The sequence below is a fragment of the Periophthalmus magnuspinnatus genome, chromosome 14 (genome assembly GCF_009829125.3).
Source record: "Periophthalmus magnuspinnatus isolate fPerMag1 chromosome 14, fPerMag1.2.pri, whole genome shotgun sequence".
Lineage (NCBI taxonomy): Eukaryota > Metazoa > Chordata > Actinopteri > Gobiiformes > Gobiidae > Periophthalmus > Periophthalmus magnuspinnatus.
Window position 1 is genome coordinate 24,905,057 of NC_047139.1, and position 27,089 is coordinate 24,932,145.

Sequence of the window (27,089 nt, forward strand, 5' to 3'; positions counted from 1 at the left end):
AGTATAGACACTTCTGAATGCAATAATATACAGCAATACTGATATTTTTCATTATCTTGCCTCCTGCATTGAGAGAAGGCAGGAATCTGAACTGATAAACTAATACAAGAATCTCATGAATTTTTCTAAAGGTCTAAACGAGAGAGGATATTTTGGTGTCTATGCAGAGGGCTTTTTATCATCTAAATAATTGCAGGATTTGCGGTTGGATAATATATACTAGACTTTCATTTAAGTTGACCAGTATAGTTTTGGTTATAGTCTCTGGGCCACATTCTTCACCACTGCAAAATCAAGAGGATTTGTGGGGCTTAAACTTACATAAATTGACATTTCAAAAAAAGCACTTTAATACTAAATGACAGGGATACGTTGATAATGAAGACACTTATTAGCTGCAGTGTTATAAGGAAACCATTGCCTTCAGAAAATGTCAGAGTAAATCCCAGTGTTATAACTTGTTTTAAGTCTAATCAAAGCCCTGAACAGCCAATCGGATTGAGCCAACTAATTACAGTCAGAGGCAGGGACCATGAAAAGGCCTTATGACAGATTTAGTGCTGGCCTGTGTCCCTGGAGGATATAGCACACTTTGAGGGAACAATTCATGTGTGGATATCTTCTAATAAGGCCTGTATGTGCGGTCTATCACTGCTCCACGTGTGCTCTCAGTGGATGCCTCTTGGTTTGTTTCTTCAGCGCTTCTCCGGGTTTTGTTTACTTAACCCTTTCACACACATATTTAACATAAACTCCATGTTGTTCTATCGGCTGGTTTTAAACTATTCAGCGCTCAATACAAAGGTTGAAGTGTTCATAGCTTATTCAAAATAACAAACTCCTCTGCAAACAACAGAATAACTCTTGTATTAATTTATCAGCTCATATTTCAGTCTTTTTTATGTTGAGACGTGCTCCTGGAGACGTTCACAAAGAACACTCTGAACAGAATCCTGCTTCTTAAACATGTACAGTATTGCAAATCTAATCGTAATTACAATATGTGTCAGAAAAAACTAAGAAGAAATTGCACAGCTCTACTTTATGTGCACTTTTTGACTGTAAAATACTAACACAATTTATGTAGGTGCTGGAGGTTGTTTTCACTAGCTTTGTGGATATAAACTGTAAGTAAGCACTGTTCCCTGTGTTTGACCCATCCCTTAGACCCGCTGGGACGGTGTGTCTGCAGAAGTGGGTGACAGCTGGGCACCTGGGGACCCACTCCAGGTTTTGAGGTCAGTAGTACCTTGCAGCTGCATAACCGTATTCTGTATGTGCCATTGGTGAAAAGGAAAACAAACTACCTGGAGAAAACCTAACAATGAGAACATGAAACAGTGTTTTGCCAAGCTGAGGGAGTTGAACCAACACCCTCTTGTGGCCAACATGACACTTAATATATCTATAAAATCTCGAATGGTCTTCCAGTTGCTATGGCTCCATCTTCACTGCTAACTCACAGCTAAAACAACAAGCAGTGAACATTTGTCTCTAATGAATTCCTCAATTATCTTCCTCAAGGCAATTTTATATCATGCTGAAATAATCTGGCACATAGCATAACATCACTTTATCAAGTTCTCATTAATGTGCACTGCCCACTCCCAAATAAATGAATAAATAAAACGAAAGATTTTCTAGAACCAAAACACTACCAGATATTAGAGTACGTGATGGAACAAACTGTTAACTATTGAAACATTTGTCATTGTTTAGTGTAGTGTATGAAGTGGTATGAAGTCGAGCCTTGAGCGTTCTCCGCTGCTGTTGATGTTTGAACACAGAATCTTAACCACTGAAAGAAGCATCCTTTACCTTCAGGGAGCGTATGTGTTTACTCAATTCAAAAAAATATTTCCCCCAGAACCTGCTATTTACCTCAACACTCAACACTTTGTCCTAAAAATACATTTGGCTGTTATCATGATAATGCAAAGTAGGGCTGCACTTTCCTGGCGTATGCAGAATGATATCTCTGTATTATTTATACAGATGGATATCAGTGTAGTCCCTCGGCCTCTGCAACGTCTCGATCCAGACCAAACATGATCGTGCAATCAGATTGTTTTTTGTTTTCTTGTTTTTAGTGATTCATATGAAACGAAGGCGCTCATTGGTCATCTGTAATTTACAAACAAAATGACAGTTCTCTCACCTCAGATTGACAGATTTTAGTGCTTCGCTCATCATTTTTTTCAGTCCCTTGTGACATCTTTTCCTTTTTGTTATCGTAAGCAGCCATATTTCTTCTGATACAAATGGATCATGCGTGTCCCTGATTGGCTGATCCACCTGTCAATCACGGCTAAATCTAAACTCAGGGAGATTTAACAGTGAAACAAACTCACATGTTTGTAAAGTTTTGAAAAAGTGTGAATTCTGGATCCGAGACAAAGGGTTACACAACATATCGCAATCGAAGTAACAGTTTAAATAGATGCAGTCATCAAATTGCACAATTTTTAGGTAATCGAATGTATGCTAACTGCTAATTTTGTAGTTTTTTACTCTACCAACATGTTGTCAATTGCATGGACTTAGTTTGGCAGGTTATATTTCAGTCTTTGCTCAAATATTATGCTCAGAAACTAAATGTAACTGCAATTGCAATACTTGTCAGAAAAATTGCAATCAGATTTTTTATTTAATTTTTTTTTACAAAACCATGCAGTCCTAATGGATAGTTCAAAATGGCGTGTGGCGAATTGGACAGCCATAAGCCATAAAGAGGAGGTGCGAGCAGAACAGAGCGCAGGAGAGAGCCGGACCAATGGACTGAAATGAAATTAGAGCGGACGAGTAGAGAAGGAGATAGTAAATTGAGCATCACATACTGCATTACGCTGTCTCTTAATTAACCATATAAAAGCTTTCTTATTAGGACGGATGCGCCTCTCTGCTAACGAGGGGAGAGGGATGTTCGGTCGACATTGAAATGGGCCTCAAAGGAGCGGCCCGAATGGCAAAAGACAAGAACAAGTGGAGGACAATGGAAATGCGAGGGGTGTAGCTTATAGCACGCCAAATCTCTTGCTTCAAAATCTATCATTGGAGACCGCTCCCAACAGCTCCCTGTCACTGAATAGGCATTATGTGCGCCGATGTTTGAGAGTCTGATCACATCGTCGTGGAGATCTGTGAGAGTGAGAGAGAGATGGAGGGGTGAGCGACGGAGTGAGTGAGGGGAAAAGAGAGCGAGAGAGAGTGCTGTGTCCAATCACTGCAGTGTCAGGTTCTGCACCTCGCCCGTCTATAACACAATCAATATTAAATCACATCGAGCTATAAACAATGCAATACCCGCTCACCCAAACACGCTGGGATCCTCAGCTATGGAATAAGGCTTCAGTGTGTGCGGAAGCTAGCCAAACGCATGATACATATTAAGGGAAAATATGGAGAGATAGGACAAAGAACGATCCTGTTTTGTGAAATGACTGCAGAGATGTTGCAGACAATGAAAACTGCTAGTTAGAATGCAAGCCCTCGTCGTTCGGTATCAAAGTGTGACCTTACTTGGCTCCAGAGGCTGAATAGAATTGAATATCTGCAGTCGTGTTTAGAAATGCGTTAAAAGCCTCCCTTTGTTGTCCATTATCAATCTGACAATAACACAAACTCCTTCCAGTATCACAAAATAGCACAGATAAGATTGCTCACTTCTGTCTAGTATTATGTCTGCAAAAGTAAAATAGAGTTACACACGGGACAATTGAAGGAATAAGTTGGCTTGGTTACATTGTTGTGCTAAGAAAAGAGTTGTTAAGAAAAGTCTTGAGATCTGGTACAAACTGGAGATTGGGGTTGTAATTATTGAAGAACTAAGGGCAAAGAGAGTCCGGAGAGAATTATGGACTTCCTGTCGGGCTTTTTGTGTGATTCACCTTGTATATATAATAATATCCGGTTCTTTCAGACAGGTTTGATTGTAGTTTTCTATACACATTAGATAATTGACGTATAAATGTACTGTCTGGAAAACATGGCCAGTATAAGGCAGGAGTCATTGAGTTTTATCCAATTTATCTTCGAATGGCTTGTTCTTTGTAGTTTCTGTGTCCGCATGATGTAGGTGGAAATACCTTGTTTTTTTATCTGATGCTGTAACCATGCTAGCCATAAATGGATATAATACTGTGGTTAAAGATCAGCTTCTCAGAGATATCAGCCAAAACACGTCAAGGTAAATACATATACATATACTCACGAGGGTTGTCAAAAGTATCAAAAATCCGATATTAACCGATATTAAAACTAGTATAGAATGTAGATATTCATTCATTCACATGACAGAAATGAACCTTTCCTGAATAGCTTTAGAATGATTTTGAGGTGCATCAGAACAGGTATAAGACACCTAGACTATTATACACCCATGGACCACGATGGAACCTACCTGGATTATATTGCGTGTTTTTATTATCGTCGTGGTTTCATTATTGGTATTGAGTATCGAGTCTATTCCTCAGTATCAGTAAATTAAAAATCTGCTCTCGTTTTTCTTTTTTTTTAAATCTAAAATAATACCTTCTCCTTCTAGCCTATTTCAGTTCATTTGTCAGTTACTATTACTTAATATCACTGAAAATAGACAAGGAAACCATTTCACAAAGCCACTGCGCTGTTGAATTTCACTGCAGTTAAGTCCAGGTTGCAGATCCAGATTGGAGCTGTGTGGGTCCAGATGGAAGACAAAGACACTTTATAAAACGAGGTGCTCCTGATTCAGCACGTTATCAGGCCTGAGCTCACGTGCCTTACAGCAGCAGTGGCTCTGAAGCAGCTGGTATAAGGTGGACCACAGTAAGTCAAGCAGGGCTGTTGTTATTTAGTCCTTTAGTAGATTCAGTAGTCAATGTTTTCTCAACACAATAATAGCACATTATATGGATTTAGACTAGAAATACGACATGCAGACACACAAAAGATTACAGACACAATTTTTCCTAATATGACCTCTGTAGAGTCAGGGCTTGTCGCTAAGGAGGTTGAAGCCGATTACATTATGGTAGATTTAGAAATATTATAAGTGATGACCAAGCTGGAGAGGATGGGACGGGATCCAGAGCAATATATGAATATCTGACCTTGTTGTCCAGTTCATCAGGATTGAGTTGGCAACAAGCAGACTGAATTTTATTTCATTATCGACAAAATATTTTATTAGGAATTATGAGGATTTATATGGAGCACAGCAGAAAGGAGAAGGCATAGACTGAATTAGCGACTGCACAGTTTAATTTGCATTTGCACTTATAAAGATGCTGTTTAGTACTTCTCTGTGTACATTTTTTTTTTGAGATCAGGAGTTTTGAGAGCTTTTGCCAGTGTCAGGCCCTATGGCTGCGAGAATCGATATTTTGAATGGTCACAATTAGAAGACTGAATTATTTGAGTTACATCGTTTTCTCTGCAAACAACGGATTATTAAAAAAAAAAAGTGGCAACTGCTGCAAGTTGTGCATCTATAAATATGTTCTGATTCTTGTATCAGTTTATCAGTTCATATTTCAGTGTTCATTCAAATGTTAATGCTCGGTTAATGCTCGGTTCACACACCCTACAACACCTCCTTCTAGTCGGTTAATCCATGAACAGAGCGTGTCTTAAGTCGACCAAGAATGTCTTTTGCCGCCTGCAGCCCTAAACTGAAGCCTGCACCACTGTCAGTTGTGATGGACGGCTGATGTTAAGGCCAAGGTCATCCAGGAGCAGTTTTGGCACCGCTCCAACGGGATATTTCAGCTTGGAAAATTGGAGATATGCAACCCAACCACCGCGTGTGTCACAGCCGAGAATCGAAAGGTCAGTTTAGAGTGTCATGGCGATGATAGGCGAAAATTATGGGATGTGGCGACAAAGTCAGGGGGTTTAACACAAGAGGAGAGGTGGTCCGATGACAGCGCAAGGTTATTACATGATTAAAAAGCACGTGGACGGGGTCGACATAATGACTTCACTCAAATGAGCAGTTTCTAAACATGATAGGATGAGCTTGTGCAGCTGACTTGAACGTTTTGGCTTGTTTGTAGGCCTGTCACGATAACATGTTTTGAAGTCCAATATATTGCTTCAGAAAATATCATGATAAACAAAAAGTACTGAAACTATTAGCAATCCTTGTGACGGGCCTATAGGTGTAATGTATTTGCATTTTGAATCCTTGAGTCCTGCTGCCTCAAACTTGTAGCTCAACATGACCCTTTACACTTTTTGTGAAAAGTGAAGTAAAATGAGTCTATTTTCATGGAAATCCTCATTTTGATTCCATTTGTTCAAACTGAAACTTGTTTTGGGAGACCATTCACGTGAACTAAAGAGCACTGGTTTGATAAAAATATATTGCTGGGCAGATAACACCTCAAAATTCATGGCCAATAATATTTAATACATTTGGGGAACAGCTAAACTGAATGTTCTTAAAATGCAGATGTGTTTATAATATAGGAGATTCTCAGGTCTAATTGCCAATAAAAATGATCAGGTTTAATATTTAATATTTTCCTTTTAGATATTTTTGAAAGTACCATAGAATCAATATGGAAAACTGGCCCTTGACCTCAATCTGACGTTACATTTGAGAATCTGAACATCACCAATTCCTGTATTTTAGCTCCCTGTTTAAAGGTGTCATTTTGAGGACTTTAGCCCATTCATAAGATTAAATATTTAGTTTTCAATTGTTAAATGCTATTGTATTACATTTTATAGTAACTATACACTTGGCCACTGTCTTGCTTTCTTATGCACACAATGCTGAGTCCATTAAGTGCACTGTGCCAAATGCAATATTTTATCATTAGATGAGTACACCTCGTTTTACGCTCTTTTCATTTTCTGAAGCACAACATTAGCTATCTGTTAGTTTATGTTTCAACACACTGGCATAGTCCAAATTCATATATTGTCTTTCAACTCCAAACCCCGTCGTTGCTTGATACTCGGTGGTCTCGACAAGCGCAGAAATCTGATCTGACGGAGAGATGGCTGCTGTCGATGTGAAGCGGAGGGCTGCTGGCCAGGGCTCAGGGCTCACCCGGGACTGTGGAGGAAATTGTCGGACACTGTTTGGTATGCTAGGCCCCCACATGTCATTTACCATTTTCTGTTCCACAAAAGTGTGACAAAACCCTGAAAGAGCAGCCGGGGAGCAGGTTGGGACAGAAGAAAATAGATTAAAGGCAAAAACTTGGTGGAAGGAAACTTTTGTATTTATATATGGAAAAATGATATGACAAAAAATGTGTAATACTTTTCAAACATAATTCATCTGTTTAAGTAAACCACAGAGAAAGTTCCAAGTATATATTCAGAATGTATGAGTGATCTGTTTGTTAAAGGTGAAGTAGTAACTGGGGAGGATCCATCAACTGCTTGTCTCCACAGACATTATTACTTTGCCTGGAATCTTCCGCAAATGGCATTAAAGTCTCTATCTTGCATTTGTTCAACTACAGCTGTTTTTTATTGCTCAGAAATACTTAGATAAACATGCAGTACCTCAGATGGTAGAGTGTTTGTGCACGATCCAAGTGGTTCGTAGTTTTAATCCCTCTCTGGACATAAACAGAATTTGAGCAGTGAGGTTGGCAGTGTGAGTCCAGCTCCCACAGATGAATGATGTCCTTGTGCCCTTGTGCAATACACTTAATCCTCTTTCCCCCACGTGCACACTGGTGTATAAATGTGTGTGAATGGGTTCCTTCATATAAAGTCCTTTGAGTGCTTTTGGTCCATTTGCTTGTCTCCTTGAAGCTGCATAAGTTTAATACCATACTGTGGAGCATTCCATTTAAAGCAATAACTTCTCCATGGAGACAAGCAGATGACGGCCCCTCCTCCTGCGAAGTTACATAATGCACCTTTAAAGGTAATACATTTTCAATCTTAAAAAAATGCAAACTTTTTTGTGAGCTTTTGAAAATGTCTTGCCATCCAACCTCAAACAAATTAGGTACAACGATTGGAGTTTTTTGAGACTGCTGACTTTTATTTTTATAATTGGACTTAAAGCTCCCTTAAGTTGACTTTTAGTGGGTTTGATTAAATGGAGTTCCAGTCATTCAAATCTCAGGCCTGATTTATTTGGTGTGATTGCAGTTTGTAAATCACATTCGATTTAATCAGTGGTTTCTCTCAGCTTGAAGCAGATTATGATGAGCAGTAAAAATACATAATTTAAAATGATTGGGGCAGATCTGTAGCGCATTACACTTTTATCACTAAACTGACTTTGAGTGACACTGTGGTTTGGGTTTATTTCTGTAGGGATCGTCTGAGGTCGTGGGGTGACTTCTAATCATCATCAGAGCTGGACATAAGAGCAGACAGCACACAGTTGGTCCTGATCAGAGCCAGAGCACGGAGACTCGCTGACGTCCGCTGTGGACACAAGTGCAAATGGTGCTGCAGCCTCTCCGTCCCTGGAAGCCCCACTTCAAAAAGTAAGTAGCCTTTAAGTAAAGTGTGTTTTTGAAAGCGTTTTTTGAAAAACTGTGCAGGTGGTCTTTTTTTTTTATTTTTCTTGTCCTTGGATAACTGCTTTTTTGAATTACCACTTCTCAAAATGTAACCCACCAGCTATTATGGTTTAAGTCAAATGTAACACAAAAAGAATATATATATATATATATATATATATATATATATATATATATATATATATATATATATATATATATATATATATATATATATACTCACTATGTCACTATGACTTTCCACATGTGTGCAGATGGTGTGACTGCACACATGTGACTAGACAAGATTTTGTCTAGTTATATTGCTGAAGTAAATATAGACGATAATATTGAATTCAATTTAAATTATTTTTTATTTACATATCACATTTAAATACAACTTAAGCTGTCTAAAAAAGTCAACAAGAAAAACTAAGATACAGATAATACAATACATATGCAAACACCAATAATACACCAAGATATCCTGTCTAGCTTGTATTAAATTCCAGTGAGAAGAGATTTTAGAGGTGAGTTTAGTCTTAAACCGCATTAACGACTGCGAGGATCTAGCAGAGGGCACTGTTCCATAGTGTGGGTCCTGCCACAGAAAAGGCTCTGTCACCTCTGGTCTTGAGCAGGAGCTGGTCAGCTGACCTCAGGGCTCTGGCTGGAGTAAAGGACTACAATAACTCCCACAAATAAAGAGGACCCATAGAGTACAGACATTTAAACACAATCAATAACATTTTGAATTGCACCTGATATGAAACAGGAGCCAGTGCAGGCTGCACAGCACAGGCGTGATGTGCTCTCATCTCTTAGTATTTGTTAGCACACGAGTTGCAGGGATCTGTATATTCTGTAAACACTGCAGGGAGCTCTGGTCCAGCCCCACATTCAAAGAGTTACAATAATCCAAACGTGATGTTACAAATGCTTGTTTTTTCAAAATCCGCCTGTGGAAAGTGGCTTTACTTTTAGGATTTAATATTAAAACAAATGGATGCCACTGACCAGGCCTGTCAACAAAAATTTGGGGGCCTGGGGCAAGAAGTCTCACATGAGCGCCCCTCTCATATAAATGAATATGAACAGTACTGTAAAAAAAAACAAGTACCCCCCCCCCCACACCCCCCCACACACACACAAAAAACAGTTTTGGAATTAATTTTGTATCTATAATGAGTCAGTCAAATTCTCAAATCGTATTAAAAACATTTTCCAATAATGCAAAGAAAGATACACATGATAAATATTGACACCAAAAAGTGATCGTTCCATCTATCACACTGAACTATAAGTTGATATAGTAATTATCATGACAGGCCTAATCTTGCCCATCTATACTGCACTACCAGTATTAATACATTTAGTATTATAAAAGTTACCCATCTCTATGATATCACAGTTTAACCACGATTAGCTGCTTCAGTCTGGTCTCCATGTAATGACAGTTTGTTCTACAGAGTCTGTCGAGTGAGTCACGCAGCACCCACAGTGACAGTACACACACTTCCACAGAGCTGCTGCACCCAGGTCATGTGTGACTAAATCTGACAGTGATTGGTCATTACAGCTGTCAATCACCCATTTTATGCCCTTCTGTCTGAAAAGATCGGAGTGACTGATGACCAACGAGATTTATGGCCTACTCCCCCAGAAGAAGTGATTAAAAAGTCTAAAAACGCACTAAACGTACTCCTCTCTCTCTACAAAGACGCTATTAAGCTGCGGACTTACGTTTTTCAACACTTAAGCCATGAACATTACACTTCATTATCTATGCAAATTTCATCTGCTGTGAAATTAGACATAGTAAAATGAGAGCAGTGGTGACTTGAAAGAACACAGCTACTTCAAATTAAAAAACAGCTATTATTGACCATAAATATTGAACAAAATGTACTCTGAAGGTTAAGGATCTCAGGGGACGCTGAACAAATTGTCTGAGACTTCTCAAGTAGATCATTGGCAAGCACTTGATATAAGCTGAAACTAAATCTGAATGCTAAAGAGAGCCAGGGTAAAGGTTATAATAATATAGATGTCTTATTCTTCACTTGAGGAGCTTTTAAAAACAATAAAGTTTCAAGAGTAAAATAACAAACACATGGTTACGAATCATGTTAAAACCTCAAAATACAGCCTGCTTTGAAAACTGTGTGTGATAGTGGAGTTAAAACTAGCTATCTGACAGGAAAACTCTTTGAACAATAGGTTTAGACAAATATGGACAACAACATAATCTTAAAAGTAACCACCGCAAGAGAAAACAGTACCTTTTAGTTATGTCGATATTTTGTTCACCTGGTATTTTGTCTTTTTATGTTAAATCAAAAGTAGCATCAAAGAGGTAAAAGTGTGTATTAAATCTGTGTGCTGTCCTGGGACCAAGAGTAACTACAGCGTGTTATACGAGAGCACTCCTCCAGCTCATACGTGGAGCTGCTCAAACCCACACAGCCCAAACCAGCCTCTGTACGGGGCATCTTTTCTGAGCCCTGGAGGCGGCCGCTATTTATCCACCAACATTTGTCTTATGGTAAAAGAGCAACTAAAGCAGCGCCAACCCCAGCAATGTATCAAGTGTTCAGTCCATTATAAAGCACCACACATATACACATAGTACAGTTTCATCATGGCACCAGACTTTATTTGTATTAGGTTTATTTAATGGTGCTATAATTAATTTTCTAAGTTGCATTGCAGATGTAATTTGCCCTTGGATTCAGATTGGATTAGGCCAGAATGGATTTGGACTGCCTGCTGCTTGCCAACATGAGTTATTGCAGCCAGTTAAAGGAAAGTAATCTTTTGTTCTTGTGCACAGACGGTTTAAAACTGGAAGCTTATGGGGAGCAAGCGCCCAATATCACATGGGGAAAGATAAATTGCAAAGACCTGGTGTTTGTAGATCAGGGGTATATGCTTATTCAGCCAAAGCTGGAAAATTAGCACTACACACTGCTACTACAACCAATATAAGACACTGTGCTTCTCAAACGGTGGCACGTGTGCCACTTGTGGTGCAGTTTGAGTATTTGTTTAAAGCCACCGTATGTACTTTTTTGACAAAAAAAATTAAGTAAAATAAAAGCATTTTTCATTATGTTTCCTTATAGATGTTTTATATTTAGCACCGAAAAACAGCAAAGAAAAATAAAATCTGTCAACTGGACAAAGAGTTGTAGGAGTGAAGACGTTGGCTGCTCATCCAAGTCACTTCTTCAGTTCTGGTCAGATTACAGGTGGACACTGTCTTATATCTGTCTGAAGGGAGGAGCTAAGTCTGTTGTTCTATCCTATGTGTACAGTGTGCCTGAGTCCTACTTAGCATAGTCATTCAAGCCCCTAATGAGTGATTTCACACCTATTAGCATCCTGGCTAGCCCTGTTGTTTTCATTGTTTTCTTTGTTTTTCTTTGGGTCTGAGGATGAAGTTATAGATAGGGGATAAATGATGTCTGAGGCCCCCATTCCTCATTCCTGAACAGGAATGACTATGCTAAGCAGGACTCAGGCACGGTGCACATTTAGGGTAGAAACAACAGAACAATAGACCTAGTCTACAAACAGAAACAGTAAAGAATAGGTGTTTTCAGTTTCAGTGTAGCTAGCTCCTCCCTTCAGATAGGAAAATCTTTAAAATGGGCAGGCTTGCATTGCCACAAACCTGACTCTTATTTGATTGTTTCCATTGAAATGTTGTGATTGTAGATATCTTTTTATTGTCTGCTTCTCACTTCATTTCCAAAGGTTGCCAGATTGGTGGTTATACTGATTTTTATGCTGCAAGCAGCAGCTGTAACTGTGACAGAAGAGTCTGTGTAATCCCTCAGTCATCCAGGTCTGATCCTTGGTAAAAGCCAAAGTTAAATCTGTCAACTGGACGAAAAGTAGTAGGAGTGAAGACATTTTGCTGCTCATCCAAGCTGCTTCTTCAGTTGTGGTCAGACTGCCGGTGAACACTGCCTTATATCTGTCTGAAGGGAGGAGCTAAATACACTGAAACTGTAAACAGCTATTGTTCACAGTTTCAGCTTTGAGATTCTGGTCTATTTTAAACCTACAAACACATTAAGACAGAAACTGTTTCACCCAAAGGACAAAATCCCGAGCCACAAACAAAGTAATGTGGTTGACTCCATTCAGTGTAGTGAACAGTGCAGTGAGCATTACACTGGAGAAACTAAACAGCCACTCCACAAGAGAATGTACAAACACAAGCTCCTCTGGACCCCAGTCTGCCGTACATCTCCATCTAACCACTACCCACTCCTTTGAAGATACTGATGTACAGATCTTAGCCAGAGAAAAGAAATGGTTTGAGAAGGGATTTGAAGAAGCAATGTTTGTTAGGAAAGACAATCCTGCCTTGAACAAGAATGGAGGCCTTAGCTCCTTAGATACTATAGATATAAGGCAGTGTCCACCAGCAATCTAACTGGAACTGAAGAAGCAGCTTGGATGAGCAGCGAAACATCTTCACTCCTACAACCATTGGTCCAGTTGACAGATTTAACTTTGGCTTTTACTGTGAAGTGGGCTCTGAGGGCTAAGTGTCTTGGCGTATAGGCGTGAACTGTGAACATACTGTACTGCACATTGAAATAGTAATTCAGTCAATCATCCCAGTCTCTGTATAAGATAGAAACCTATTCAGCCATAAAGAACGCATAAAAGAACACGCCAAATATAGCTTATATAAATGTGAGCACTGTTATTTTGCTGCACCAAAGAACGTCTCTTGAGCAGAAAGCCAATTGTTGTTGTTTGACTGGCGGCGTCATTACAGCTGTCACTCGCCTAAACGCCGGAGGAGAGTTTGACAGAGGCAGAAGGAGGCACAGAAGACTACACTCAGCAGCTCGAGAGGCAAGATAACATGAAAGTTTATTACAATCTATACCAAGTGTTGCCAGGCGAGTTTGAAGATTTAAATGTCGCGTGCCAGAGTTAGTAATTTATCATTTCAAATGCATTGGCACAGACCAGGAGACAGTTCACAGTAGTGAGTTTGGGCTCTGGAGCAGAAGTGGGCGTTGTCTGTTGGCTTCGATGTAAAACCGACAGCTTGTTGCCTGACACTATATTAAGAGATTTAGGTACTGTTTTGTGTTTGTGTACTATGTTTTCTAGTTTGCATTTGTACTGTAACCAAGAATAGTGTTGTCACAGTACAAAAACTCGATTTCTATACTAAAGAATAGACGTGATACCGATTCCGACACCAGGATGATAATAAAAACACTCCCTCTTTAGACAATAGAATGAGATTTACATCATTAAATCAGTCCATGAGCGTACACTAGTCTATGTGGTCTTATACTTCTTCCGATACAGCTCCATCTGTTCAGGAAATACTTTCAATACTTTTTTGGGTTTAAAACTGACTTAATTTACAAAACCTGCGTACCTATTCCTCAACTGCATTTCATGTGACAATATTTGAATCAATGGCTTTTCCTGGGATCATTGTTTGTCTGTTCATTGATTGCTATAAAATGTACGTGATAAAGATAATTATTTATTCCATTAATCGCATTACATCACATTCACTGAATTTTAATCAAGATAAAGAGTCATTTCTAATCGTCAGTGATCAGCTTGGGTATTTTTAGGTCTTCAGCCAATCCCCTGTCAGTAAAAGCAAGTGGTTTGGAGCAGAGTTCAGGCTTTGATCAATAAGAGAAGTGATTTTTTTTGTCATATTACCCAGGCTTTCTGTGAGTGAGACACAGTAGGTGGTGTGACAGAGGGAAAATAGACCTAAGACCTCTATTTTTGCAACGCATTTGACTAATTAAGCTGTTGTTCAATATATGGGTTGAATGAAACAAATAGTGTGCATTGCTTTCTTCCCCTTTCATTTATATGCAGTAGTGTGCAAGCGCTGTGCTCTCACATCTGCTGCTAATGTGCCCAATACATTATTAAGGCTTAACATCTGCTTGAATGTGTGAAGAGTCAGTGCTGGTTAATAGCTGTAAAGCATTGTTTTTCTTTTGAATCGCACATGAATATGATATTGTTTACTTGTGCTGAGCGCCGTGGCTGCAGACTTAACCTGACAGGCCTGTTAGCTTGATGCTGCCTTCCTTTGTTTTTGTCTTAGCTTGATTTTCACCTTGAGAGCACAGGATTTCCTCAGCCGTCTCCGAATTCTGCTTGAAACAATTAGTCTACCCGAGTTGACTGCTGCTGCCACAAATACAAAAATCCAATCAGAGTCTTAGCTGGAGCGTGACAACAGCCCTCTGACTTAAAGGCACAAGAAACATTTGCCTTTTTACCGCAAGTCTTTTCAAAGATGATCACTAGTAATTTTATCCGATAGAAGGAACACACTCTTATCTGGGGAATAAGTGGTTTATTTATTGCATGTAGCACTGTCATTACTGGAAAACTACTAACTTAAAAAGCTGCAAAAATGCTCTCAGAAAAGCGGGGAGGCATTGATCAAAGGCTGGAATATAGAGGCCGACATAGACTGACACTTCTGAGGTTTATTTGCTGCCCTCAAATGCTCGGTATCTTCCACAAGCTTTATATAATACAACATGTGTGGCTAAATGCCAAGAACCACAGAAAAAATGATCTATATTCCTAGAAACACTGTGCACAATTTCAAGAAAAGCCTTGACCTCTCTTTGTCAATATTACTCCACCGTTAAAATGTTGGGCTTGATGAAAAAAGTATCATTTTAAAGAAGTCATTTTTATTTTTACTTATCTGTCTCTTCAGATGCACAGTATTCATTTGATTTACTGATGATAACAGATGTAATGTTGCTTTATTCCAAATTACAAAACCATTTTATGCGATGTTAACGTTATCAGTGTTTGTATTTTTTTCCTACTACATCTTATCTTAGTGACAACGTGTTTACACAGTCAGAAATGAACCTAAATGGGCTTTCTTGGATTTGAATACTCATAAAACCAATCATTAATCAGTGCTATATGCCCTATACATGGAGCTCAGTGAATGTGTGGGTAAAATTGTACAACTTAGTTAGTATTAGCAATAAATGTGGAATAATTTTTGTGTAGATATGTAATTTTTCATTGGTTAATTACTATACATCTTTGCAAAAAATGGCACATTAATTTCTATTTTATCATATTTTAAGCAATACAACACCCCTTCCTTAGTCCATAGTGCTGTTATAGTATGTCTAAAAGTATTGAGTTGTCTCTTAAATTGTATTATTTCTAAATCAACATGAGTACTCTTCCCTTCATTACTGTATTTCACGTTTGTTGGTATTGCACTGAGAATTGCGAAAAACCCAGACTACATTATTAATAACTCCTCTTTGTAAATCCTTTTGTGTTCCTACCTGAGTAAACAATAGAGCTACAATGACCCGTGGGAGCTTTTCTTCGTAATGCCTCGAGTATTTACCAGTAATCTCCAGGCCAGAAAACATGTGCAGGGTTGATGTTGTGGATTTGAGGTGGGAGCAGTATATAGGAGTTTGAAGATAAAATGCTACGGTACGCTATAGCTATCTGTTAAGCTGCTGCAGGCACTGTAAGCTGCATACCACCAGGAAATAGAAAAGGCGACCTCAAATGCACCATGAATCATAAGAGTAAAAAAGCAAATCTAGGAAGAAAAAAATAAAAAGTAAAAGTAAGTAACATTCCTGAGGCCACGCTTTCCTTTCACTGCAAGCAACTAGCATCGGTGAAGTCAATAGGTTGAAGCACAGCGGTAATTTGGCGAGGCTAGTTGTTTGTTTACTCGAGGGAAAGATTGTGATAATTACAGTAACACATCCATCGGAACATGTTGCTTCCTGGAGCTTTTAGTTTTAATTGTCCAAGGCCTCACTGGCAAAATTTCAGCATGGAACAATGATTGACATGGTAGTTTAGCTAAAAAAATGCGGCTTTTGGGTGGTCATAAAGATCAGTCAATGGGTTTTAGAACGATGGAATATTATGACCATTAACAATTTAACTGAATATTCTCCTTTAAACAATGAAAAGTCCTCAAAATGTCACCCACCTTTTCCGGGCTTGGACATTTTTGTATTGCTTATTTGGTTCCTGGTGATTTAGTAATGTTTAAAGCCATTATATAAGCAAGTAAATAAACTACACACACATTTCTTCAATTGCAAAAACACTTTGTCCATTATTGTCAGATATAAAGACATTGTAGCATTTTCTCTTTAAGTAGTAACAGTTCTGAGTGTGGGTCAGATCTCTACGATGTTTTATTCTGAGATGTGGGGACTGTCTGCTTCATATTAGATCTCGTTGAATCAATTTCTTTTCTATTTAATGGTCCCCTTTGCATTTAAATTATTAATCATTTTTGAGCATTTCTGCTGACAGCATATTCAAATGCACGTACCATCTGCCCATTCACACAATCCCAATCCTGAGTGCCTTAGACTCCTATTAGACTGATATAAGCTCTGTGTACTCAAATAGGGGCATTTAATTTTATGTAGACACGTCAATAAAGCAGCCCTTTATTACAGAAACACAAATCTTTGTACATGTGACTAAACCGGGGTCGTTGTGTCAGCATTTGAAAGGAGAAACTGCTGAGTGCAAATCTAATCACTCTTTCATGCCAGGAAATTGGTGCAAGAAAAAATGGTTATTGGACTGCGCATGACTTATTCCGCTCATGTTATTCAATCTGCAGCTATAGCATTGACATAGACATGTTTCAAAGTAAGATTTAAAAGTGCTGCGTTGATCCCCCGCTATTTCATTTCACAACATGTATTATAATTTATTAACATTCAGGACTCATTTGCTTTGAAAATATGTCATATGATGAATATAGATGCCCTCGCTCCCCATTTTATGCGCTTTGATGGCTGCATTGTGACATTTGTTTTGGCTTTCGTGACAAGTGATCATTTTGATGTCTGTCGCGTGAAAAGAGAAATAAGGACAAGAATGTATTGGTGTTTATTTTGCTTAGGGATTTGCAAAACAGTTTTTTATTTTAATCGACTGGAGATTGCAGTGCATTACGGCCGAGACAGCCCCATCACATGAATCAAAAGACTTCACCAGTTTTTATGATTAACCCAAATGAATAGGCCGTGCCACAACGATCCAACATATTTTACGACGACGGATTTCATTTCTGTCAACATTGCTGCCCCATTTTATGTCATCTCGTCTACATGTCCGAAATGCACGCAGCAGATAAGCTTTGGAGCACTATTATCTTTGCTTGGCCATCAGCAAAGTGGATTTTCTGATACATCTGCAGCCTCTTTGGTCAAACAAAATCCGTTTTGTCGTCTCTTCCCTGTCTCTGTGGATGTCTTAATGGTCATTGGGATTTGAGTGGGTTTTTTTTTTCCTCAAAGCCGATTTCTGTCACTCTGTCCCCCCATGTGTGTCTGCCCTCTATGTAAATCGATCAGCCCGGTTCCAGTATGAGGCGGTTGTTGTGCAGTGGACAGAGCCTGAGGCGGCGAGCTGTCTGGCTCACGCACACTGGCCCACATCCACTGTTGACCCCCTGCAGCACTGAGGACTCAATCACAGCCTATAGATCTGAGCATATGGGTTAATGTCTCATGACCCCCTTATGTGACAAGCCATCCACAAATGTATTATTGGCTCAGCTGATAATATTACAATTGAATAATGCAAGGGAATGCACATTTATGATTTTCTTTGAGTGTGTATATCAATATTTACCTCTGCTCTTCCATTCTTAGAAATTACAGGGCAAGGTAGATAAAAGGGCAACCTCCGTCTGATTAGTTCTTATTAGTTTGGACATGTTTGCTAATAGTCATGTTAACATTTGGGTATAGACCTTCCTCTTTATTAAGTAAATGTAGTTTATTATGGCTTAGCTGTGTAGAAAAAAAATAAATAAAAATAACCTTGAGTGCATGAACCATATGATGCTCATGCTCTTTTAAACTGAGCACTGTCAAAATGGGCTAACCCAGTCGGGATAACCCCGTGACACACATTTTATCATCAATATTTTCATATCAATATTTAGCCACTTTCTTTGGGTCCACCCTTAGGGCCTGTCCTTCCAACCATCTCTTTTTATTACTGTCCTTTTTCCGAATAATAAAATGACACATCCCCCCGGGCCCTCTCGCCTGGGTACACAAACACACAGGGCCTGTTTGTCTGGGCCAGTCCCACTGATGACTGTTGTACGCCCTTTACATTATGCTACACAATAGCAACAGCGAAATGACCAACCACCAAAGGCAATACGTTAAAATGTCTGTGTATGTTTCTTTGTAGCACCTGCTTAAGCCAGAGGATCACAGCTCAATATGCTCTGTTAATCTCTCGGGCTAGCCACATGCACGCCAGTCCCTTACTGCATCTATCTTGTTTTTAAAGGGCTGACCCAAATACTCCAGAGCTGAAGACTCTCACAGCCAAAGCTCCCGGGATCCTAAAGTCATCCATTCTTTAGCACCACTCGCACTTTTGTGGAGTTTCTCGTAAAATGCCATCACTATCATTCATATCTCCCCTCACATGTGACCACACACCGAGCTCTCCTTTACGCCAGCCTGTAGTGATAGCATTGCCTAAATATTTAACTCCTCAGTTTTCACTTTGCAGGCTCCGATACCTCTCCTGTGTGGCGAGGGGATTGAAGTTGGAAAAGGCGCGTAAAAGGGATTACCGAGAAGCATCTGAATTTACAGAGAAAAAAGCTGGGGGCACTGTACACAAATGCTGCTCCCATTTTAGAATCTAGCACAGTTGGACCTCCGTAAAAGTTAGAGCTTCAAAATGGATGGGAGAAATGAAAGATTCACTTGTCCAGACTTTTCAGTTTGTAAGTTACATTTTGAATAAAATATAATATTAATTAAGTGTACACCAAAGAACTTGTTGTTGTTCTAATCTCTAACGGATGTCTTTTAAAGTTAGAAAACAAATATCATGTCAGTTATGTTTGTTTTTCTCCAATTAAATGCAGCGCTGTAATAGATAAGTGCATAGGGATTCATGTTAGCAAATATAGATCTAACAAAGTCATTCTGCTGCAAAGTTGTCATTCATTTAGTTAATTATCATGCTGCTCGACGTGCTCCAGGGAATAGTGTAATCTGCATGAGAGCTAAGCTCTTCTGAGGCAGATCACCTTGGATTTGTGAGCAAATCAATAGTACAGCCTGAATATGTTGTGCAGTGTGGGCTCAACACTTAGACTAATGTGAGCGGTTAGTGAGACTGGTGATGAGCTCCACATGTCAGTCGGAGTGTCCATGCTTGTAAATTATCTTCTCTTGCACTGGTTTCTTGTTCGTGCATTTCATAGATATTGTGTAATGGACTACAGTGCAGCGCAGGCGGCGCATAGTCACATAGTGCTAAATGTAGTATTGGGTGTTGTCATGTCACTCTCATGAGTATGCAGCTCTTCAAGTTGTTGGATCTGAACTAAAACACGCTGTTCCTCCTTGATAATAACAAGTGTTTCCGCTCTCTTTGGTGAACAGCCATCTGCTCGCACCTCCTAATGGGGCTGAGTCTCTCAACATCTCCTCAATTATTCAGGTTGAGAATATTCTTAGGACTCTGCACATGCACAAGTTTAACCTCCAAATGTAAACTTGAATATTTATTTAAACAGTGAGTTTCTTACAATAAAATTATCACTCTGCTGCCTTTGTTTACCCACTCACCATCTTCAGTTTTAGGACTATAATCTTGGATTACTGCTCCTAATTCTGCGTAATGATTGCTGGCTCAACAGACAGTTTGTGTCTTTTGGCTGCAAGTCAATGGCTCAAATTTGTCAGAGGCTTTAACTGCCTAAGTGTCATTCATGTGTACATTTACATAATAATAAACAAGCTGTAACTGTGTGAACAAATATTTGTAAAACTGGATTTTATTGAGTATTTGTCTTTTCTGTGTCTTTCAGGGTGGAGGTCACAGGACACCATCTCTCTGTGAGGATTTAAGGATTAACATCACACCTGAACAAGAGAAATAGAGCGTATTTTGTTCACCATGGCCCCTGGAGGTGTGGCAGTACTCCAGCTCCTCCTGTGTGTGGCACTGCACTTGGCCACAGCCACCATACAAGGATACATTGGAGACAGGGACATTTGCCCCTCTGTGTGCAGATGTGATGAAGACTTTATTTACTGTAATGACCGTGGTCTGAGCTCCATCCCCTCACTGCCTCCCACTGCCTCAGTGCTCTACCTTCAGAATAACCAGATCAATAACCCGGGCCTCCCCACTTCTCTGGAGCACCACCTGGCTGTGCGCGTGGTCTACCTCTATGACAATGAACTAGACGAGTTCCCTCTGCATCTGCCCCCTTCTGTTCGAGAGCTGCATCTGCAGGACAACAACATCCGTACAATCCCTCGCAGTGCTCTGGCCCGGATGCCTCTATTAGAGAAACTTCATCTGGACGATAACTCCATTTCCACCGTTAGTATCGAGGACCAGGCCTTTGCAGACAACCCCCGTCTACGCCTGCTTTTTCTGTCCCGTAACCACTTATCCAGTATCCCCTCTGGACTGCCTGCCTCTTTAGAGGAGCTCCGGCTGGATGACAACCGGATCTCTACAATTCCAACCCATGCTTTCCGGGGCCTAGCGTCACTCCGATGTTTAGTCCTTGATGGGAATCTTTTAGCAAACCAGCGCATTGCAGATGACACATTCTCTCGTCTATCCAATCTGACAGAGTTGTCTCTGGTGCGTAACTCTCTCCAGACTCCTCCTGTGAACTTGCCCAGCTCACACCTGCAGCGCCTGTCCCTGCAGGAGAATGCCATGATCCACATCCCGCGTGGCTCCCTGGACGGTATGCACAGACTGCAGAGACTGGACCTGTCCGGGAATAATCTGACCACGCTGCCCAGAGGCCTGTTCAAAGACCTGGACAGCCTGGCTCAGCTGTTGGTGCGGGGCAACCCGTGGCATTGTGGCTGTAATCTGCGCTGGCTCTATGACTGGCTCAAGGCTCGCGGCAACGGCATCACTGTGAGGGGCCTGACCTGCATGACGCCTGACCGTGTGCGGGACATGCCTCTGATGGACCTGGGGAGTGAGATGGAGGAGTGTGAGGTCATCAGGGCTCCAGACAGAACAAACAGAGTTCAGACAGGCATGGACATCTCCACCACCCAAACCCCTCCACAGGGCTCCCTGTTCACCCTGCGCTCCAACAAGAGAGGTCCGGTGCTGCCTGACATGGACTACACTCTGAGCAGCAGTGGGGTGGGCAAGAGCCTGGCCCTGAATGTGAAGCCTCTGTCCCACAGCAGTGTGCGTGTGACCTGGAGCGTGGCCCAGCCCAGCTCCTCCTTCAGGCTCAGCTGGCTCCGACTGGGTAATGAGAACAACCGTGGCTCTATCACAGAGACCCTGGTGAGAGGCGACAGGCGCGAGTACCTGCTCACAGCTCTGCAACCACGCTCCAGCTACATCATCTGCATGGTCCCACTGCCTGCAGAAAGCAAAGGAGGAATGCCCACAGAGTCTGACGAGGCTCTGGTGTGTGCCAAAGCTGAAACCTCTGACCTCAGCTCACTGGAGGAAGAGGAGGATGAAGAGTCTCAACAGATGGCAAATCTACCTTTAGCAGGAATCATTGGCGGTGCTTCTGCCATTGTTTCTCTGGCGCTTATATTTGGTTTCTTCTGCTGGTATGGCCATAGGACTGGACATTTATGCTCCCGTGACCATTACACTAGAAACAGCTCGAGAAAAAGCAAGACCTATGATGATTACATTGAATCTGGCACAAAAAAGGACAACACTATCTTGGAAATCCGAGGTCCGGGATTTCAGATGACGCCGATGGCCGCTTGCCCACCGATGCAGCCTAAACCGCTACGAGAGGATTACATCATTCATACCATTTTCCCATCCAACGGCACTGGCCTATATAAAGGCGCCAACAGTGTCTCCAGTTCAGGACATGGCACCAACAGGGGCTATAGAGAAGGGGGGATCCCAGACATTGACTACTGTTACACATGATGTACTAGACTTGTCACCGTGGTAACTACAGACTGTATAGATGCACAATTTCCCTTCGCATGAACACTGAAGAACCCCTCTGTGCCTTCTTCTGGTCTCCCATTCCAAAATGACCTGCTGTTTGTGGCAATGAAAAGTGTGTGATTAACTGGCTCGACAAACTGCGTGGGAACAGTTCTCAGCAGGTGGCAGAAGCCGGTGCCCCAGGTGTAAATGCACAGCTGACTGTTTCTTCACCATCTTAGTAACTTTTAATTTCTGCTCTTTCCCTCTGATATGTAGGCAGTGAATATACAGAAAGGTCAAAGCGAGAGAGAGCCGCTCCTATTCACACACAAACGGTTATTCATTCCTTCATATACAGTGCATAGTGTTATCAACTCATCGTCCCAAATGCCTCAACTATATCGATGTGCCCTACCAGCTATCCAAGGGAAAGGGCTTTGTGAAGCTGTGAATTGTTCTATTTCAAACAAACCCAGTAACCACATGTCTTAAAGTAGGCTTGTTTTTCATTAGCTGGCAGGGCGAGCGTCTTATCAGGGCGGGTTGCCTCGGTGATACCTCTGAGTTCAGTATTGTAGTGTTGCATCAGACAGTGGTGCAGCACATGTGTAGATAATTTCCTTGAATACAGAACAGGCTGTGTTTAAAAAATGCTTTGCTATTTTTATCAGTGGTTTGTCAGTGAATCAACTCATGCACAGCTGCTAATTATTTATTTAGTTATTTTCTTATGTAATGTTTTTGTCTGGCTTAATTTGATCCATGTTGTTTCCATCCAAAGCAGATTTGATAGGACAAAGGAGATTAAGCTCTCTAGAATGACCAGCATGTATGACCTTTAGTCTTGTCTTTTGATTTGTGTGTCTGTGTGCAAATTACTTTAGTAAAGTCATACTGTGTTTTGAGTTTAAAGATGTTTTTCTCCATACTACAAAAAGTAACTACCCTAGAATCTAGATGAAAATATATTGATAAAAGTGAGACATGAGAAAAAGTCAAGGTGGGACCTGGACCTGTAATTGACAGCTGCTGTCAACACACTGTAATAGGACTCCTCCACATGACTTTGTGAGGTTATAATGGTATTTTACAGCAGCAACGTTGTGATAGCACGGACAATAAAATAATTTATTACAATCAGTGAAACCTAATTTGAATAGCTCATTTGTTAAACAGGCTAGTTCTCGGGGTAAGTTACTCTTTATACTATCTAATGTTTCCTTGACAGAATGAAAAGTGTATCCTAATATGAGGGAATCTCTCTTGTTAGTGAAAATGGGGGAATGAAATGACGGAGACTCAAACCGCTACACTGTTGACCTGCACTGTGGGCACTGGCCGAGCCTGGACTGATGTTTGCTTTAGCAGCACCTCTTTTATTACAGAGCAGCACTAAAATGTAAATGTATCAGCACTTAGCAGCGAACAGTGAATGGATGAAAGGATGTGCGAAAGGAAGACAGGGGTTAGAGAAAGATCTCCAGGCACTGGCAAAGATGCAGAATTGATGGGTCCGGCCCGATGGAAGTTCACTCACGCATAAATCTGTTGTCGCTCCCTCTCCCCCCTTGGGTTTAATATTGTCCATCACTTGTTTACCACTGTGTTGCTTCCAAAGGGAAAACCAGTCGTGCTTCCTTGACTGATGTGTCAGCCGCTACAGTTTATTTCTGTTTGACAAATGTGTAAGTGGAATGTAAATTTGATCTTGGATCCCAAAATCGTCAGCTCAAACACCATAACTCCATAATTCTGTTTTCGGGAATGTTGATGAACATGTACTTTGCTATTTAACAGTGGGCCTATACACACTTCATCATTTGTATAAATAAAATCATGGGCACAGCTGATTGAAAACTTTCTTTTGGTGAAAATATAGAAAGTATTGGTGCCATAACGTTGCTTATATGAGATGTGTGTCAAATTTACTTCATGAATTTGAGCTCCAGAGGTAATCAATAAAGTTTTATAATCTTGTTATTACTGTAACCTGTCTTTTCAACTCAAAGGGCAACAATGTCATAATCCTCAAGACTTATACCGTGACATAATGTGATAAACCAGACATCTAATAACTCAAACCACCACACTGTTGACCTGCACTGTGGCCTGATGTTTGTTTTAGCAGCTCTTCTTTTATTACAGAGCAGCACTAAAATGTAAATGTATCAGCACTTAGCAGCGGACAGCCAAAGTGTGGGCAACAGTAGCTCAGTTAACACAGTGTTTGTCCATTGATCTGAAGGTTGGCGGTTCGAGTTCCACTCTCAACATAAACATTATTGGTTGGGTGGTCCCGCAGGTTTGCAGTGCCATTCCAGCTCCTGCAGATGAATGCTGTCGCTGTGTCCTTGGGCAAGACACTTAATTCACCTCATCCCAGTGTCTGTGCACACTGGTGTATGAATGTGTGTGTGAATGAGTGGTTCCTTGATAGAAAGCGCCTTGAAAGTGTAAAAGGGCCATATAAAAATGTGACCATTTACCTTTTAATAAGCTTATACTTCACCTTGTTCATTACCTTTATATGCAACCCTTACCCTGACCTCAGGTGATCTAGTTTATCTTAAACAAACGATGAAGAAAGGATTGAGATAACATAAAGTAAACTGCATTTCAGTTGAAAGATGGTGCCAAGGCGTCAGCTGCATAACCTTCACCTGCGATTTTAAACTGTCACATAAGTATGAGAAATGGCCTTGAGTGTAAATTGGGGAAGTCAATCTTTCTTCATGAATTGATATTTGAATGCGCCCTCTGAAGTCTGCTGAATCTTATGCTGGGCTATACAACGTATTGTGGGAGACGAAAAGTACCATTTGTCAAGTCATAGGAAAAATCTACTTATTTTTCTGTATGTGTTTGGGTTATTGTGTGTCATGAACCAAACTGTATCAAAGCACTCCATAAACACTGAAAGTTAATCATGCAATGCTTCTTTTACATTTACAAGGTTTTTCTTTTATATTTGAGGGTTAACAGCACTGCAAGAGTCATATTTGGTATCATATAATACTTTAAAGTAGTGGATCCCAGTCATTTATTATGTAATTGAATATAATATATAAACATCTGCATTAATGTGATTTGACACTGAAAATTAATTCCACTGTCAATTACAATTCACAATGGGGTCCTGAGTTGGTTGCTGAATATTATGGGGGTCCTGGTCTGAAAAATTATTTCACAGCAACATCAGAGTTCAGGAAAGTTGAGTTTCTTTCATCATTTGTGTCTCAACTATAAAAATATATTATAAAACTATACAAATTGATTTCTGGTGTAGTGTTGAGACTTTGCAATTGCATTTGCACTGGGGGTGTTCTACATGTATTTCTATGGAGGAATGTTCATGCAGTTACCATGGTGATACAATGCACACATTAGAAAATTCAACCAAAAACCTTTTAAGACAGTCTGAAAACACAACATAGATTTAACAACACACTTTTGTGAGCCTGTGATCAGCCTGTGATCAATACAAACGTTTGAAGTTCATCAAAAAAGATGAGAGTTACTAACTGAAAAACTGTTGGCTAGTGCTAGCTACCTTGTGACAGTCAGCTCTTTCTGATCAGATTGTGATCAGATCAAAGTGCAGCTTGAGTAACAGAGCTTCAGACAGGGCAGTGCCTACAGTTAGCATCACACCCCCAGGGAATGTTTTTTTTTATTTATTATTTGTCTTGGGCAAATGGACATCTTTTCTCTTTGCATAGCCTAGGCAGCCACAATCAATATCAATCAACACATGATACAAGAGACAAGGAAAAATAAACAAAAACAGACAAGCAAAACACAAAAAAAAAAGAGTACCTCCGATTGCCCAAAAAGGAGTGGGAAGAAGAAAACGTATGTTGATTAAATCAGCTGCAAAGTATCAATATCTTGACAACAATTAAGAATTACTTCAAGTTCTTAATAATTCTGTGATGTGTTGCCTTTTCCACACTACAAAACCTGCGTTCTGAAGACTTGGCTTAAATTGTGTCATTCTTTGTCTGAAATGTAATCAATGCAAACACTCATCAGGTTTAACTGTGATGAAATTGGAGACACACCTCCGAGACTCCAAATCAAACATTTCATAATTCTCATAACTTGCTTACCCCAAATATTACTTTGGCTCTGTGTGTGCTGATCAATACCCAATAAAAATGGCATTTACTGGGATTGAAAGAGGCAGACTGATTAAAACCCGTCTTTGTGCAGTGCCTAAGGGCTTTAAGGACACTGAGTCACTATTCAATTGAGTCTATAGTGTCTTATCATCATATCATAACATAATAACAGTTGCATTTTGCTATTTATTTATGTATTTTTGCGCAATCCTGGCCAGCATTTGAGGCTTGAGTGCTCAGAAAATTTGCAGTTTCACCTACCTCCTATCTCTGCCTACTGTTCTATATTTACGTCTGCTACTTGTTATGGTGAAAGGCCGACATGACAAAAGTGTATAACAAAATGTGTACCAGAAAAAGGCCTAATAATAATAATAATAATAATAATAATAATAATAATAATAATAATAATAATAATAATAATAATAATAATTCTCACATTGAGCCAAATCACAACAGTATACAACTAAAAGCACATGTTTGATCTGTAACTACATGTTTTGGCCTGTCA

The 27,089-nt window shown here is 40.1% G+C and overlaps 1 protein-coding gene across 2 annotated transcripts in view; it reads left to right on the plus strand.

The window, feature by feature from the left end:
* flrt1a (fibronectin leucine rich transmembrane protein 1a) overlaps window positions 1-24,435 on the plus strand; it is a 65,292-nt gene extending 40,857 nt beyond the window's left edge. For both annotated transcript variants that reach the window (XM_033979072.2, XM_055226465.1), the window contains exons 2-3: window positions 8,272-8,447; window positions 20,371-24,435. In XM_033979072.2, coding sequence (XP_033834963.1) covers window positions 20,460-22,451 — 1,992 coding nt within the window. In that variant the 5' untranslated portion in view covers window positions 8,272-8,447; window positions 20,371-20,459 and the 3' untranslated portion in view covers window positions 22,452-24,435. The remainder of the gene's footprint in view (window positions 1-8,271; window positions 8,448-20,370) is intronic.
* The last annotated feature ends 2,654 nt before the right edge of the window (window positions 24,436-27,089 follow it).